Source organism: Cervus canadensis, chromosome 13 (assembly GCF_019320065.1).
Source record: "Cervus canadensis isolate Bull #8, Minnesota chromosome 13, ASM1932006v1, whole genome shotgun sequence".
NCBI classification, from domain to species: Eukaryota; Metazoa; Chordata; class Mammalia; order Artiodactyla; family Cervidae; genus Cervus; species Cervus canadensis.
The window spans coordinates 52,679,937-52,697,692 of NC_057398.1; the positions used below are offsets into that span (position 1 = coordinate 52,679,937).

General features: G+C 41.3%; 1 protein-coding gene across 3 annotated transcripts in view; it reads right to left on the reverse strand.

Annotated features, from left to right (window-relative positions):
- Positions 1 to 4,310, reverse strand: part of DISP1 (dispatched RND transporter family member 1) — a 227,001-nt gene extending 222,691 nt beyond the window's left edge. The window contains exon 1 of one of the 3 annotated variants that reach the window (XM_043486229.1): positions 4,197 to 4,310. In XM_043486229.1, the coding sequence (XP_043342164.1) occupies positions 4,197 to 4,248 (52 nt within the window). In that variant the 5' untranslated portion in view covers positions 4,249 to 4,310. Of the gene's footprint in view, positions 1 to 4,139 lie in introns of all 3 variants that reach the window. The other 2 variants (XM_043486227.1, XM_043486228.1) reach the window with 2 other exon arrangements.
- Positions 4,311 to 17,756: the final 13,446 nt, after the last annotated feature.

Consider the following 17,756-nt stretch of genomic DNA (forward strand, 5'->3'; position numbering starts at 1 on the left):
GCTGAGTGACTTTCACACATACACACACATACACATGTATCGTCTCCCTCTTGTCTTGCCTGGAGAATCCCATGGACTAGCGGAGCCTGGTGGGCTACAGTCCATGGGATCACAAAGAGTTGGACAGGACTAAGCAACTGACACTTCTTGAACCTTCAACCATTCCCTTAAACCTCTCCAACACTCCTAATTACCATATAAACTTTGACTTCCCAGCCTCTGCCAGGTCATTCTCACAGAGGTGGGAGAGATGGAAGGGACTTTTTTCCCCTGCCTGCTACAGGCAATGAGGGAGCACACTGTCTGCAGGGTATTTTAAAACAATAATAAATGCAACTAAAAGTGTTTCTGCTTCTTATCATCACCAGGCACTGGCAATATGAAACAACCTTAATGTTTAGACACTCCTTCCAACCACTGCAGACAGCTTCAAACGTTACCCTTAACATGTCACCAGTAATAGTCAGCTTCTTCAACCTCTGCCCAAATCTTTTATCCAATAGTTTTTCTTTACCTTGGGATCTCAAAATATAAACAAAAACTAATGATAAGAACAACAAATACTAAAAGCAATCAGTGTACTTTCCACAATATTTGTAACTGTGAGGCATATCATTATCACTTTAATAGGAAAGCTCATATAAAATCTAATGCGATGCCTCTCTCAAGCAGAACTAAGTAGAGTCTCTATATATCACCTCAATCAATTATGATTTAGCATTAAAACTATTTTTCAAACAACAATAATGTAAACAAGTGGTTCACAGCCATAACCTAATGCCTGGAGGCTGGAAAATTTGCCAAGATTTATGGGCTCAGATGCAGCAGAATGAACAAGGCTCTACTAACATAACTGCAGTCCTTTTGGCCACTCTGTTCCCCTTACATCATATGGAGGGCCATGTCATCTTAGTCACTATGAAAAAAAAAGTCTAACTCAGTGAAAGAAAAAGCCCAGAAAGAGATTTTAAAAGGAGTTGACTATGCCTAAGTTAATCTTGCCAAGGGCCTGCATCAAAGGCAATGCACAGTTGGATGGTAAAATCAGCAGATCAACACTCTGCTTGGTATCTCCCTGTTCAAAGCTGTAACAAATCCTCCTGACTCCATCAAAAGGCAGGGAATGGCTGCCAACTAGGGTATGCAGATAACTGAGAATGGACTACATAATCATAAAATTGATAACCAGAGAGTTGTTGTTGTTGTTTAGTCACTAAGTCGTGTCCAGCTCTTTGCAACACCATGCTGTAGCCCTCCAGGCTCCTCTGTTGATGGGATTTCCCAGGCAAGAATACTAGAATGGGTTGCCATTTCCTTCTGCAGGGGATCTTACCCACTCAGGGATCGAACCACATCTTCTGCATTGGCAGACAGGTTCTTTAGCACTGAGCCACCAAGAAAGCCCAATCAGAGTACAGAATCAAAAAACTCAATATAAAAAAAAAAAAAAAAACTCAATATAACAAGCTACTTCACGTATTACAAACTGGTGATTAAAAAGAAACATGCTAGCATGTGTATAACAAGGGAGTTTTGATTATAGCTGTTTTAACAGTTCTTCCAATGCACAGATACATGTTTCAGTGTGGCAGAAATAAAAAACAGTAAATTCATAAGAATAATGAGTAATTTGCCACACCCTGATTTAAAAAAAATGCCACTACTGGTTAAGCTGTAAAATACATCTAAATCCTACAAAATAATACTTAGAATTTATCTAGAGAAGGCTAAAAAATTTACTCAACATTAGAACAAAAGATAAAAATTCCAAAGATAATCCAGAACACAAAGCAATCAAATTTCAAACATACTATTCAGACATATAACTAGAAACTTGCTACAGAAGGCAGGACTCTTGTGTTTCAAAAGTGAGCACTTCCTCTCCTATGAACTAATGTCTAAGAACCTACAGGCTTTCTCCTAAAAGCAAGGGAAAGGGGGAAAGAACACATTTTCAAATCAACAATATATGGAAAAATCAGAAAAGGCCTTTTCAGAAAAACAGTATTAAAAAAAAAAAGAAAAACAGTATTGTCTAAAGAAATAAGATTGAATTAAAACATATAGAAATCTACCTGACAATTAATTCAATAGCTTTAAAGATCAGTATCATCTTTTCACTTTCTAATTTAAAAAATTATTCAATTTCCTTTCATGTTACAGCATTGTTTACGTAATGCTTTCCACTTGAAAGTTTCAGGTTTGCCCCTAAACACATGAAGTTATAACAATCTTGCTGCTGCTGCTAAAGTCGCTTCAGTTGTGTCCGACTCTGTGCGACCCCATAGACGGCAGCCCACCAGGCTCCTCCATCCCAGGGATTCTCCAGGCAAGAACACTGGAGTGGGTTGCCATTTCCTTCTCCAATGCAGGAAAGTGAAAAGTGAAAGTGAAGTCGCTCAGTCGTCCAACTCTTCACGACGATATGGACTGCAGCCTACCAGGCTTCTCCGTCCATGGGATTTTCCAGACAAGAGTACTGGAGTGGAGTGCCCTGGCATTCTCCAACAACAATCTTACACAAGCATAAATTTTCAAGGCCATCAAGAGTTTAGCTTAATAATACTATGTTGTACACTTCAAATTTATTAAAAGAGTACATCTTAAGTGTTCCTACCACAAAAGAGAGAAATAAGTAACTATGTGACGTGATGGTTTGTTAATTAGTTTGACTGTGATAATCATTTTGCAATATACGTGTATATTAAGTTATCATGTTGTACACCTCAAGTATACGCAATTTTGATTTGTCAATTACGCCTCATTAAAGCTGAGGAAAAGAGTTTACAAGCTAGCAAGACACCAAGCCATCAATAAACAGAAACTGTTCAAGTTTACTTGAATTAGCGCAAGTAAAACCACTAAATCAGATCTAAAAGATCTACAAACCAATACTGTAGTTTTAAAAATTTTTTTAAAATGTTAACATTTGAAATATAAACTGCTTGAAACAAGCAAAAGACTCAATCATCAGATATCACCCTCCACTAAGGACAACGCTCTCCCTAGGTACCTTGCCCAGTTTGTGACAAAAATACAAAATTTGCCATTACCTAAAGCTAAAACAGTCTTTGTAAGTACACAGAAGTGAGACACTATAATGATGTAGATTAGGAAGTACATACTAAGTGTAGTCAATAAAACATAAATAAAATGCAGCAATAACTAAAATTAATAATAATTACCTCTGGTAATGATAAAAGCAAGCCCACACACTACACAATCGCCAATAAGGAAAACTAAATAAGCTAATGTGTATATAACAACAGATCTTGGGTTATCAATACTTTTAAAAAATCTACCCATGGAAAATACATGTTTTCCTTGTAGCAGAAATAAAAAGTAACAGTAAATCCATGGGAATTGCTACTCAAAAACTAAACACAACAGGATAACTTTGAGTAAAAATACATTACAAAGTTATGCAGAGAAACAATGAACAGTAACTGACAACGTGACTGCACTGGCTTTCCATGTAATTATCACTGTAATTATCACTAAACGCATTTAGAAGCTGACTGCATGATAAAGGAAATAAGACAACCTAAACTCTGCAAGGTAGGAAAGATTCCAAAAGGAAAACTTTGGCTGGCGTGCTGGTATGAGGATAACTTTAAAGCACTATCTATTAGACAAAGAAACGCAACATAAGTTGAACCTGGGTGCGGAAGAGTTCAAGTTTTCCCTGGAAATGTAAATTCTTCCCCGAAATTCACAAGGGTTTAAAAAAAAAAAAAACCCGCATCAGTAAACCAGCATTAATTGCAAATGAGGCTACAGCAGTTCAGCATCCAATAGGCGGTCTGATCATCTTTCTGATCCATTAGGTCAAGAGTCCTTCTCACCTATGACCCTCAGAGAGGGCTGACTCCTTGCTCTCAAGCCTCCTCAGCAAGACAACCTTTGCCAACTCATGCCACCCTCACAGACGGTCTGCCAAGTCCCGGGACACTCCCCCAAGGGGGACAGTCTTCCTCCGAGACGCCTCCAGCCCAGTGTCACCCGCCACTCCCCCTCCCCTTCTCAGGGCCTCTCCGGCCTCAGGGTCCCCAGTGCCTCCCTCCCCAGACCCTCACGGCTGCCCTCAGAGCTCCCCGCCCCCGGTCCCCGACCCCCAATTCTAGTCCCCTCCCTCAAACCTGGGGTCACCGTTCTCTCTCTGCCCGCGCGGGGAGTCCCGATTCTCCCGTCCCTACCCGGTCTCCGCGTCCCGCGACGCGGGGCGGCGGCGAAGGCGCCGAGAAGCATCCACTGAGGAGACAAGTGCCTGGGGACTCTCCGGCTCCGACCTGGACCGGAGCCGGGCTTCCGCCTCGCGCCGGAAGGCATTCGCGAGCGGGAGCGGAAGTCCCGCCCCACCCGCTCCCCGCCGGCCGGCGGGCAAAGACCGCAGCGTGGGGTCTAGCCAGAACGTCAGGAGGATTCGCTGGGGGTTAACAGGGGTCGTAGGCACCCAGCCGAGAGAAAAAAGGCTTACCGTGAAGGGCCAAGGCGCCAAAAGTCTTTCTCCTTGCAGCTTCTCTTTACAGCCGATGAGCCAACGCACCTGCAATCACTTGACCAAGGGGCTGTTCTTGCTGACGCCCCCAGAGGAACAAGATGACTCAGACCCTGACCCCTGACCCCACAATCTAGTTGAAAATTGACATAAATATAAACAGAGATGAATAACACCACAAGGCAGCACTGCTTCATTCCTTAATCCAGATGTTTATCACCTGCTATATATCACTTATTGAACAACTAGGCTGTAAACAGATGCAAGCCCCTATCTTATGAAGCGAGGGAGGCTCTCAGGGCAATGAACTAGGCAGAGTAAATCAAACAGCGACCCATCCCTCGGGAAACTTAGGGTAGTATAGGGACAGATATATGGGCAAATAAGTGCAATGAAACCATCGAGCATTAGAGGAACTATGGCCGAGCTGAAGGCAATGGTGGCAGTAGGAAGGTGAGCAGACACAAGGCTCTAGAAATACTGGCTCCTCAGTGAGTCTGAAATGAATGATGAATAAGAATTAAAGGTCAAACAAGGTAGGGAAGGGCATGCAGAAGAGAAGGATGCCAGAGAGAGCTTGGTTTAATTAGGGATCTGGAGGAGGGTACAGCTAATTTAGCAAGGTCTGCGATCGGGAAGTCGGGAGGAAGCACAATGAGAGGAGCGAAGCCCAGATCTGGAAGACTGTTTTGTATTATACTAAGGAATTTAGACTTTAGACTCCAGGCAACAGGGAATCAGTGCATTATCTGTAGGGGAACAGACTAAACACTGAGTCATGGGTTGATTAGCATGATTGGCCTGCTCATCAAAGGAAAATAACTTGAAAGATCATGGATAGAGCATTGTACCTGTGAGGGTGTTTTCTCAAGCTGTCATCAGTTCAGTCACTCAGTCGCGTCCAGCTATTTGTGACCCCATGGACTGCAGCAGACCAGGCTTCCCTGTCCATCACCATCTCCTGGAGTTTACTTAAACTCATGTCCGTAGAGTCGGTGATGCCATCCAACTATCTCATTCTCCATCGCCCCTTCTCGTCCTGCCTTCAGTCCTTCCCAACATCAGGTGGTCAGTTTTCTGATGAGTCAGTTCTTCACATCAGGTGGCCAAAGTATTGGAGCCTCAGCTTCAGCACCAGTCCTTCCAATGAATATTCAGGACAGATTTCCTTTAGGGTTGACTGGTTTAATCTCCTTGCAGTCCAAGGGATTCTCAAGAGTCTTCTCCAATACCACAGTGCAAAAGCATCAATTTAAACTGTTATACCCAGATGTAAAAATGATGGATGACTACAACAACTCTACACAGGCAAGGCCACCAGAGCTCAGACCCTGGGGTTGTCTACTGGGCAAATCACCCCAACCAACTGAGTGGCCAGATGAAGCTGTGGCAACCGTGGGATGAAGGGGCTGAGAAGGAAGAAATTTCATTACCAGCTACAGTAATGAGGACTGTTGCCTCTATTCTCTTACTTGCTACTGGTTAATCAGTACCCTCTTGCACAACAAACCCCGTTTTTCCTTTTTAGAAATAAATGGTATAGCAGTTTTTTCTAATTCTTTTCCTTTTGCCAACAACAAACTATGTTGCAATATATGGAGATAGAATTAGGTAATATAAAAGGAAGACTGGACATCTTGTAGAACATCTGTACTTAGAGGGCATAGTATCACCTCTGAATGGAGTAGAAAGACACAGATTTGAGCTTAAAACTCAACATTGAGAAAACTAAGAGCATGGCATCTGGTGCCATCACTTCATGGCAAATAGATGGGGAAACAATGGAAACAGTGAGAGACTTTATTTTCTTGGGCTCCAAAATCACTGCAGATGGTGACTGCAGCCATGAAATTAAAAGACACTTGCTTCTTGGAAGAAAAGCTATGACCAACCTAAACAGCATATTAAAAAGCAGAGACATTACTTTGCCAACAAAGGTCTGTCTAGTCAAAGCTATGGTTTTTCCAGTAGTCATGAATGTGAGAGTTAGACTATAAAGAAAGCTGAGAGTGGAAGAATTGATGCTTTTGAACTGTGGTGTTGGAGAAGCTCTTGAGAGTCCCTTGGACTGCAAGGAGATCCAACCAGTCCATCCTAAAGGAAATCAGTCCCAAATATTCATTGGAAGGACTGATGCTGAAGCTGAAACTCCAATACTTTCGCCACCTGATGTGAAGAGCTGACTCACTGGAAAAGAGCCTGATACTGGGAAAGATTGAAGGTGGAAGGAGAAGGGGTCGACAGAGGATGAGATGATTGGATGGCATCACCAACTCGATGGACATGAGTTTGAGTAAGCTCTGATAGTTGGTGATGGACAGGGAAACCTGGTGTGCTGTCCATGGGGTTGCACAGAGTCAGTCAGGGCTGAGCAACTGAACTGAACTGAACTGAGGGAACAGAGAAAAGATGGCCATTAAAGCTGAGTCCCATGGCAGTGCCCTAAAGATAAGATCTATTAACACCCCTTACCAAGGACCCAGGACCTGACCTGTTTTCTTTGATTACAGGAAATATCCCTGTGTACTTCTGAAACATTTTTGTTGTTGTTGTTTTGCTTGACTAGGCAAGAAAGATTTCTGCTATTTGCAACCAAATAGCAATTTTGTTTAAGACAATCTACTCCCAGAGCTCCTGTTGAACAGGCACTGAGTCAAATGATCCACATTCATTGCCACAGCAAACTGAAATGGATGTAGCATATGTTCAGTCATGTCCAACTTTTTGCGACTCTATAGACTGTAATCCACCAGGCTCATCTGTCCATAGGATTTTCCAAGCAGGAATATTGGATTGAATTGCCATTTCCTCCTTCAGGGGATCTTTCTGACCCAGGGATCAAACTTGCTTCTCTTGTGTCTCCTACATGGCAGGCAGATTCTTTACCACTGAGCTACCTAGAAAGCTGAAGTGGATGTTGACACAACCCAAATAGGCTAAGAAGTCTCTCATGCATGAATTTAAGCATTGACACATAGCCCTCCACTTGGTCTCCCTTTCATGTTGAAATAGAAATGTGACATAAACCCAGGATTGGGTTAGGCATGAGCAAAGTGTCCCACACTTATAGAAAAAAAATGAGTAGGGGAACCAGAGGGAAGAGGAGAGAGAAATGATAACGAAGAGAGAAAGATGGGGAAAGAGAAGACATAATTATCTGAGAAATAATTAGGTCATCTTGGTTTCTATCTTTTCAGTTTTTTAATCCAAACCCCATGAGGTCCAGCTAAACTTTCTGTCCTTAAATTCTAAGGAAATTCTATGTCCTTCCAGTAAAGTTCCCATTTGACTTGGGTTAATGTTAGTAGGTTTTTATTCCTAGCAATGAAATACCAAGACATCAGTCCACAAGACACAAGGCTGTCTGTTCACTCTCTTTTCTGCATCACTGTCTTCTCCCCAGAACTTTGGAGTCAGCTTCTAGCCCCAGGCCCTACAGCAGGAGGAAGATTTTCACACCCCCACTGCTGCCTACAGGAAAACTGTCAGAGTTACCATGGTGTTGATGGGTGGAGCAAATCATACCACCATCAATATGTAAATATGGAGGAAGATTTTGGAAACCCACACTTCTTTTTTTGAACTTTTTATTTTGTATTGGAGTATAGCCAGTTAACAATGTTGTGATAGTGTCAGGTGAATAGCGAAGGGACTCAGCCATACATACACATGTATCCATTCTCCCCCAAACTCCCCTCCCATCCAGGCTGCCACAAGGTATTAAGCAGAGTTCCATGTGCTATATAGGTTCTTGTTGGTATTTTAAATATAGCAGTGAGTGCATGACCATCCCAAACTCCCTAACTGTCCCCTCCTCCCAACAACCATAAGTTCATTTTCTAAGTCTATGAGTCTTTCTATAGAAACCAATATTTCAAATTCTTCATTATACAGAGGCGGGAGCTAAAGTCCAGCTAAACATAGCAGTTTCTCTAAGGTTGAATAGTTCAATAGTACCAGAGATAGGACTAGTTCAAAAAGCTCTCTCCCAGTCCACTTACCTGATTATTTGGTGTGGAAAGAGTCTAATACTCTCAAAAGGCTATTGTGAAAACCTTAAAAGTGTACTATAGGGATTTCTCTGGTGGTCCAGTGGCTAAGACTCTGCACTTCCAAAGCAGGGGGTCCAGGTTGGATCCCTGGTAAGGGAACTAGATCCCTTCTGCCACAACTAAGACCTGGTGCAGCCAAAATAATTAAATATACTTTTTAAAAAGTACACTACTATCCAGTCTCCTCTCTCCTGGCCTCTAGAGTTCACTCATATCTATATAATGGCATCAGTCTGACTGCAGAACCAGGACAACTGTTTAGAAGATACTTGTGAGTGTCAGCAGGTGATAGATAATTCCTCTGAACCAGGAAAGAACATCTTAAGGAATGTTTTCCTACTTTTTTTTTTCAGTATTCTCTGACTGGCTCAGACAGATAGATGGGTTAATTAACAGAGCTAATAAGACTAGATGTTTAAAAAGTTTACTCACAGATTCTCTATTCTCTTTAGTTCATACCTGATCATCTTTCTTATCTTTATTTGTTTCACCACCAGCATAAACAACAATGTCATTAAGAGTCACATCCAAAACCACGTCCTCTTCCCCTTGCACAAGCAGTAGTTTAGTAATCTATGGCAAAATAAACTAGTCTATGTGCATGCGTGCTAAGTCGCTTCAGTCGTGTCTGACTCTTTGCGACCCCATGGACTGTAGCCCGCCAGGCTCCTCTGTCCATGGGATTCTCCAAGCAAGAATACTGGAGTGGGTTGCCATGCCCTCCTCCAGGGGATCTTCCTGACCCAGGGATGGAACCCAGCTCTCTTGCATTGCTGGCACACTCTTTACCACCTGAGCCACCAGGGAAGCCCAAACTAATCTATAGTTGGGAGCAATCACAATAGCATGTTCTCTGATGTATAAATAAAATTGTATTAGTAAAAGATTATGAATTGAACGACAATTAAGGTCATCCAATGCTCTCCAATTAGTAATTCCCAACTCTACTACAAGGTATCAAATAAAGGTGTTTTCTGTGAAGATCTCAGTCTTCTGTGCTCAAATAATATCACTTAAAGTGAAAGCTAAGTCTTATTACATTGAGGGTGGTGTTTTCTTCCTAAAGGGGGAGCTGCCCCAGAAATGCTTCAGTTTAACTGAAATATTTTTGAAAACATGAACTTTTATATTTTGGTCTAGATTTTTTGTGGTAAAATATACAAAACATAAAATTGCTCATTTGAGCCATTTCAATTATGCATTTCTGTGGTATTAAGCGCATTCACAGTGTTGAATAACCATCACTCCCATCCATCTCCAGAACTTTTGCATCTTCCAAAACTGAAACTCTGTACCTGTTAAACAATAATTCCCCATTCTCCCCTCTTCTAAATCTAATTTTGGTCTAATTGTATAGGTTTGTATATTCCATTAAAATATTTTCAACACTAATTCATACCCTCTTGAAGTAAACATATTTACAAACAGGAAATAAAACAGTGCCTTATTCACTTCTTTTCCCCTGTGGAATTCAAATGTAACATATCATTTCCATGTGGACACATTGTACAATGATCAGGTATTTCTACTTCTTTAAAACCCACACCAACGGGAATTCCACATGTAAAGGAGAAACACACCAGGGATGCTTGACATGATACTCATTAACTGAAAGTTTGGGTGGGTATGTTTGGAAGGACTTTTATACACGTTAATGATTTTAAACTGCAATCCTTGTTTTCCTTTCTGCAAAAGCCATGGACATTCCACACATCTGACTGGGACACAAACCTCACTTTGTTTTCTTTCCAGCAAAATCAAAACCAAACAGGAATGCTCCTGCCAGAAAAAGCTTCACCTGCTAAATTCCAACAAGTCTAGGAAAACAAGCCTTTCCTCTTCAATAAAGATTTCTCTCCCTGGCCTGGTAACTGAAATAGACACACAGTTCTACTTCTAACTTAAAAATCTCACCACTAGGTAGAGTAATAGACTGAATTTTTAGCCCTGAATCTCAATTTCCTTGTTTAGTCACGAAGTTGTGTCCAACTCTTTGCAGCCCCATGGACTGTAGTCTGCCAGGCTCCTCTGCCCATGGGATTTTGCAGGCAAGAATACTGGAGTTGGTTGCCATTTTCTACTTCAGGGTCTCAATAATACAAACTTATTTCCCAAGAAGAAATTACCTACAGTCTGAGAAGATTGAGACAAGACTTTCCTTGTGAAAACAATAGGAGTATGTCTTAAAGAGGAATATGCCCTCTCTACAAAAGTATCACGATGAATTAGTAAGAAGTCACTTCCTTTTTTTTCTTTTTTGGTTGTGCTGGGTCTTCATTGCAATGTGCAAGGTTTCTCTAGTTGCCATGCAAGGGGGCTTCTCTAATTGTGGCACACAGGTTCTCTAGTTGTGGGGCTCAGGCTTAGTCGCCCTGCAGCAAGTGGGATCTTAGTTCCTCAGCCAGGAATCAAAACTGAGTCCCCTTCATTGGAAGGATTCTTAACTGAACCACCAGGGAAGACTGCACCTCCTTTATTTTTCAGTTCAATTCAGTTCAGTCACTCAGTCGTGTCTGACTCTTTGTGACCCCATGTACACCAGGCCTCCCTGTCCATCACCAACTCCCAGAGTCCACACAAACCCATGTCCTTTGTATCTGTGATGCCATTCAACCATCTCATCCTCTGTCATCCCCTTCTCTTCCTGCCCTCAATCTTTCCCAGCATCAGGGTCTTTTCAAATGAGTCAGTTCTTCCTATAAGGTGGCCAAAGTATTGGAGTTTCAGCTTCAACATCAGTGCCTCTAATGAACACCCAGGACTGATCTCCTTTAGGATGGACTGGTTGGATCTCCTTGCAGTCCAAGGGACTCTCAAGAGTCTTCTCCAGCACCACAGTTCAAAAGCATCAATTCTTCGGCGCTCAGCTTTCTTTATAGTCCAACTCTCACATCCATATATGACTACTGGAAAAACCATAGCCTTGACTAGACAGACCTTTGTTGGCAAAGTAATGTCTCTGCTTTTTAATATGCTATCTAGGTTGGTCATAACTTTCCTTCCAAGGAGCAATTGCCTTTTAATTTCATGGCTGCAGTGACCATCTGCAGTGGTTTTGGAGCCCAAAAAATTAGTCAGCCACTGTTTCCCCATCTATTTGCCATGAAGTGATGGGACCAGATGCCATGATCTTAGTTTTCTCAATGTTGAGCTTTAAGCCAACTTTTTCACCCTCCTCTTTCACTTTCTTTCATCAAGAAGCTCTTTAGTGCTTCTTAACTTTCTGCCATAAGGGTGGTATCATCTGCATATCTGACGTTATTGATATTTCTCCCAGCAATCTTGATTCCAGCTTGTGCTTTCTCTAGCCCAGCGTTTCTCATGATGTACTCTGCATATAAGTTAAATAATCAGAGTGACAATATGCAGCCTTGACATACTCCTTTTCCTATTTGGAACCAGTCTGTTGTTCCATATCCAGTTCTAACTGTTGCTTCCTGAAATTTACAAATCAAACAATACCGTACGTGTTGAATGTATCTGCCTTGAGTAGCCATGACAGAATCAGAGGGTTTTATTTTCTGAGTCCTCTTTTTTTTCATCCTGAAGTAGACTTTCTCCATGGCAAATACTCACTGCCCAGGAAAGTACCCTGAACACAGTGTCATCAGATAAAATACAGGACACCCACTTAAATTTGACTTTCAGATTATTTTTTCATGTAAGTATTAATATGTTCCCAGATATTGCATGGACATACTTCTAGCAAGAAATTATTATTGCTTATCTGAAATTCAAATTTAACTGAGAATCCTGTATTTTTGCTTGCTAAATCTAGTACCCCTTTTGCACACAAGAAAATTTGTTAAACATTACTAAAGGAAAGATTTCTTAAATACATCAAGGCCACTTTTCTCCCACAATAGTATGAACAGACTATTGGACTGTTAACACACTATATGACAACTGCCCACCTTTGTATCCATCTTAACATTTTACAATTAAAAAAGAAGAGAAGCAAGATCAAAGATCTGTGATAAATATTGTTAAGGATTAAATGGAAATTAAATAAGATTGAGTTAGAGAAACTGATCTGATTTCTGTTATTTAGTATGTGAGTCTAGTTTTTACCTAAGTACAGAGTGGACAAGTACTACTGAACGAGATTAGTCTTTTCACTGTAGTTACTTTTAAAGTATTTTTCTGTAGGGTGGATTTGGTTGGTTTTGTTTTGTTTTAAATTATGTTCTATATTTTTTGTTCTTTTTTTTCTTTTGGCAGTCAAGCAGAAATTTGATATTAGAGGAGTATAGCCCAAAGAATGCTGGAGAAATTTATACGACATTTTTGGAAAATGGAGAAGTGAGATTACATTAAAAAATAGACATATACCTATGATTGATTCATGTTGATACATGGTAGAAAACAACATAATATTGTAAAGCAGTTATCCTCCAATTAAAAATAAATAAATTTTAGAAAATAAAATTTTAAAAAGCATTAAAAAATAGATATGAACTTTGCTGACCTATCTGCCTCCACACTCTGTTTAGTATTCACTCCAACAGAGATAAACTGTACATAAAATAATTTCTGAGACATTGCTGTTGCCCTGGACCAAGGAACCTGTCTACATCTGTCATCTAAGATGCTAGACCTTGAGGCGCCCCTGTGGATGTACTTGCCAATGTCCTTTCCCCATTCAGGTCTTACTCTATCCCCTAAACACAAAGGAGCACTGCTGAAACCCATCTTAGCAAATATAGTTTGTCAAACACTGCCTTCATTTTTTCTTGCAACTGCTCTGTCTCCATAGAACAGAAATCAATATATCTAAGATACCATACTGTCCTTGTTAGTCTTTTTAAATCAGTCTTTTTTTTTTTTTTTTTTGCGGCCCTGCAGCATGCGGATTCTTGGTTTCCAGACCAGTGATCAAATGCACACCCTCTGCAGTGGAATCACAGAGCCCTAATCACTAGACCACCAGGGAAGTCCCCTTAAATCAGTCTTATTAGCCTTTTGCCCCATGCAACTTTCTTATTCCTCCTCAACCAAGCATGCATTGATTCATTTGTTCATTCAACAAATATCCAGAGAGCACACAGTTCTAGATCCATCGGTAAACAAGAGACAAAAGCTCCTTGTGGAATTTGCATTCTAATAGGAAGGGCAGGGGATAAGAGGAGAAGGAAATAAGCAATAAAGGAATAAATAAATACATTGCATTTGTTACAATTTAATATATTAATTTATTTAATATGATGATAAATGTTTATTATAATTTCCTGTTTATCTCCCTGGTGATTCAGTGGTAAAGAATCTGCCTGCCAAGCAGGAGATGTGGGTTCCATCCCTGGGTCAGGAAGATCCTCTGGAGAAGGAAATGGCAACCCACTCCAGTATTCTTGCCTGGAGAATTCCATGGACAGAGGAACTTGGTGGGCTACAGTCTAAGGGGTCACAAAAGAGTTGGACATGACTTAGCAACTAAACACAACATTTATGTGACATGGTGATAAATAATTTAGGGGGAAAGAGGGCACAGTAAAAGAGTAGGAGGTTGCAATTACAACCATCAAGAAGTGACACGGGGGCAGAGGGTTGAAAAAAGTGAAAAAAAGTCATGTCTGGGGAAAAGCGTGCCATGATAGAAAGAACAGACAGGGCAAAGACTCTGAGACAGGAGCACACAAATCAAATTCTGAAAATCCAGCTCTCAGGCTTGCAACATGCTCCAAGGTGTCTCAATTCCAGCTTAGGCTCACCCTGGACTCCCTCCTAGAAGGACTGATTTGTTTGCATTTCTGTCTCCACTCTCAGCCCTGGCCGACATTTCTCCTTTGGCAGTTGCTTTCTGTTAGGTTTTGCCTGTAGGGGACATTAGGAAGAGACAAGGAAGGGACTTGTGCCTTCCTGTCTACTTCCTGTTTCCTGTCAGCATCGTTTATGGTGGCCCTTCCCCTTGGAAATGGCTGTTGCAATGAGTTACCACCTTTTACCCAACTTCCAGACCCAGCCTCATCAGGCCCCTCAGAGTATCCACTAGAGAAATGCAGCCTCACTTCCAAGTCCCAGACCCCCTTCCAGAGACTCTGTTCCTCCCTTTGTTTCCACAGCCCTAAAGTCTTGAGCTGCTTCCTGCATCCACTATCTTTCAATGCTCCCTTTTCTGTTTGCAGTGGTCTATCACTCATTTAACAAATTCCCAATACTAAATTCTCTCTGTTGAGATAACTAGTGTGGTTTCTTTCCCTTGACTGGAACTTGGCTGATAAGGAAGCTAGAATGTAACTGACCTGAAGTCACTAACTATGTTTTATTCATCTCTGACTCAAAGCACTGAGCAGAAAACCTAGTATACACTACTGCTCATCAACATTTGTTGAAAGGATCTCAAACAAATATCATATCTACTCACAGGCAAAATAAATTGAGCCAATGCCTGGACAGTGACAGCCAACCCTAGCCATCTCCTTAAAGAAAAGTCAGAAAATCGCCTTGGTTTGCCTCCTCAGAGTAGACCAACTGGAGGGTCCTAATGTGAGCAGCAACACTCACCTCCTCCCATTCCCATTCCCTACACAGAGGGAGTTTGTGCAGAATGAAGAAGGCACGGGCAGAGAATGCAGTCAGGAACAATCAGTCCTTAGGCAGGCTACCACTAGCCCAGGGAAATTTTGAAATAAGAAGAGAGTGTTTGGGCTAAAATTACTTACTAAAAGCATTAGTGTTTGGTCCACTGCCCACCAAAACTCTGCCAAAACCCTAGTCTCTTACTGACAGGGATTCATAGCAAGACACTGAGCAGCTTATTTTAGTTTGGTCAGAAAGTATAAAAGAACATCTCTCTGGGAATACTTGTGCACTGAGAAAATACAGAGCCACATTTTAAATCTAAACTATATTCCTGCAAGGAAAATTAGTTGTAGTAAAAATGAAGCCAATGATACCTGAAAGTAAAGCAAAGTTGCCCAGGGCCTTGCATGTAGCAAGCATGTAATAAATAGTTGTTAAATTCTTCTAATGAGACTCTTTATCAAGATTGTAATCTACGATGAAATCATCCTAGAGAACTCAGAGTGCTTTGAATCCCATAACTAGCATGTGAGAGATAGAATTTTGGCACAGAATCCTTTTGATGTACTTTTCCATCTCAACCGCTGTCTCAGTATAAACTCCATTTTTTGGATTATTATAACAGCCTGCAGACTGGACTTCTCACCACTAACTCTGGATCACAGTCCCAATCGCTCTCAGTTCCAAAACTCCTTCACTTAGTTTGAATTTCAGCTTTGTTACATACTGGCTGTGTGGCCTTGCGTACCTCGATTAACCTCTCTGTTCCTGGCTTCTTCATCTTAAAATGGGGTTGATAACAGTACTTGCCTCATAGGTTTGTTATAAAGGTTAAATAAGTTAGTAGATCTAAAAGACAATGCCTAGCATATTGAAACTGCAACATAGGTAATAGCAATGATTACTACACTTGAAAACACTGGTCAACTTCCTGTAGTTTATGGGATAAAATTTAATTCCTTAGCAGGTATGGGTTTCTTTCCAAATTCCAACTTTCTTTCCAGATTCATCCTCCACTTTTCTCCTCTCTATGTTTCCCCATACTTTTCTGTCTCTTCATTCCCTCTGACAAAACCTACTTTCCTGCTAAAAGCTCCCATGAAATGAACCTCTAACCACCACTATTACCACTACCACTGTCTTCCGAGTCTTTCCTTTTGAATGTCTGTGCATGTGTTTTCCTCTGTGCCTGGAATGTCCTCCTTCTGCCCCTTCTTCAGCTCACACGTGCCCACTCAACCTTCAAGACCATCCCAAATATGATTCTCTGAAGCCTCCCAGTGCCCTCCCAGAACAAGTAACGACTCTTGTCACTAAAGGACTTCATATCTTGAAGACTTTAAGGACCACACTATTTGTCTCTCCTCATAAGAATTCAGACTTCCAGGGAGACAAGAAATATACCAAAAAAGATGACAATCTTTTTCACAGCACTTCCTTAATGCAGTGATTGACATAAACAAATAAGTGAATCAATGAAATAAAAGCAACTCAAAACAGGCAGAAGGAGTGGCCAGTTACTTGAAGCCTTCAAGCAGAAACTGTGTGACCATCTGCCACCATTACTTTAATGAGAAATGAGTGAGAGTTTGAACCAGATAACCTAGTTCCTGCGGGGAAGGCAATGGCACCCCACTCCAGTACTCTTGCCTGGAAAATCCCATGGACAGAAGAGCCTGATAGGCTGCAGTCCATGGGGTCGCGAAGAGTTGGACACGACTGAATGACTTCACTTTCACTTTTCACTTTCATGCGTTGGAGAAAGAAATGGCAACCCACTCTAGTGTTCTTGCCTGGAGAATCCCAGGGATGGGGGAGCCTGGCAGGCTGCCATCTATGGGGTCACGTAGAGTTGGACACGACTGAGGTGACTTAGCATTAGCAGCAGCAGCAACCTAGTTCCTGATCCTAACTGTCCAAGAGAAATCTAGGGAAAAGCCTGTGTGTGTATAAATGTATTTTGCTTCATGTAAATGAACTCAAAGTGGACTCCGATATCATTTCATCAATTTTTTTTTTTTTTTTTTTTTTTGGCCACAGTGCCCTGCAAGCAGGATCTCAGTTTCCCAACCAGGGATCAAATCTGTGTCCCCTGCATTGGGATCATGGAGTCTTAACCACTGGACCACCAGAGAAGTCTCACTTCATCAATTTTTAAACTAAGAAGAAACGTGTATATACATACCATATACCAAAGATTGGTTTTCTTTTTATTCTTTTCTTTTGGCTGCACTCCACTGCATGTGGGATCCTAGTTCCCCCACCAGGGATCAAACCCACACCCCTGGCAGTGAAAGCACAGAGTCCCAACCACTGGACTGCCAGGGAATTCCCATGATTTCCAAGCTGATGAATTTTGCAAAAATTCATAGGAGGAAGAGCTCAACTTCACTTGTATTGCACACAAGGGGTCATTCTTCCAACTGGGAGTTCTGAAAAATGCAAATTTAATCTCTTCCTATTACTAAAGAAGGTCAAATATATAGACAGAAGAATGACAAAATGGTAAGTGAAGAAAGGTAGGTGCTACAGGGAGAGAGTTAAGGAGTGGCCAGTGGGACTAGAAGGAAAAATAGACACTCAACAGTAAGGTGGGTAACTCTAGATGACTCAGCAAAGCTAGCTGTCAAACAGTTCGAAGTCTAAAATTAATATGTTTAGTTAAATAATTCATAAAATGAAAAAAG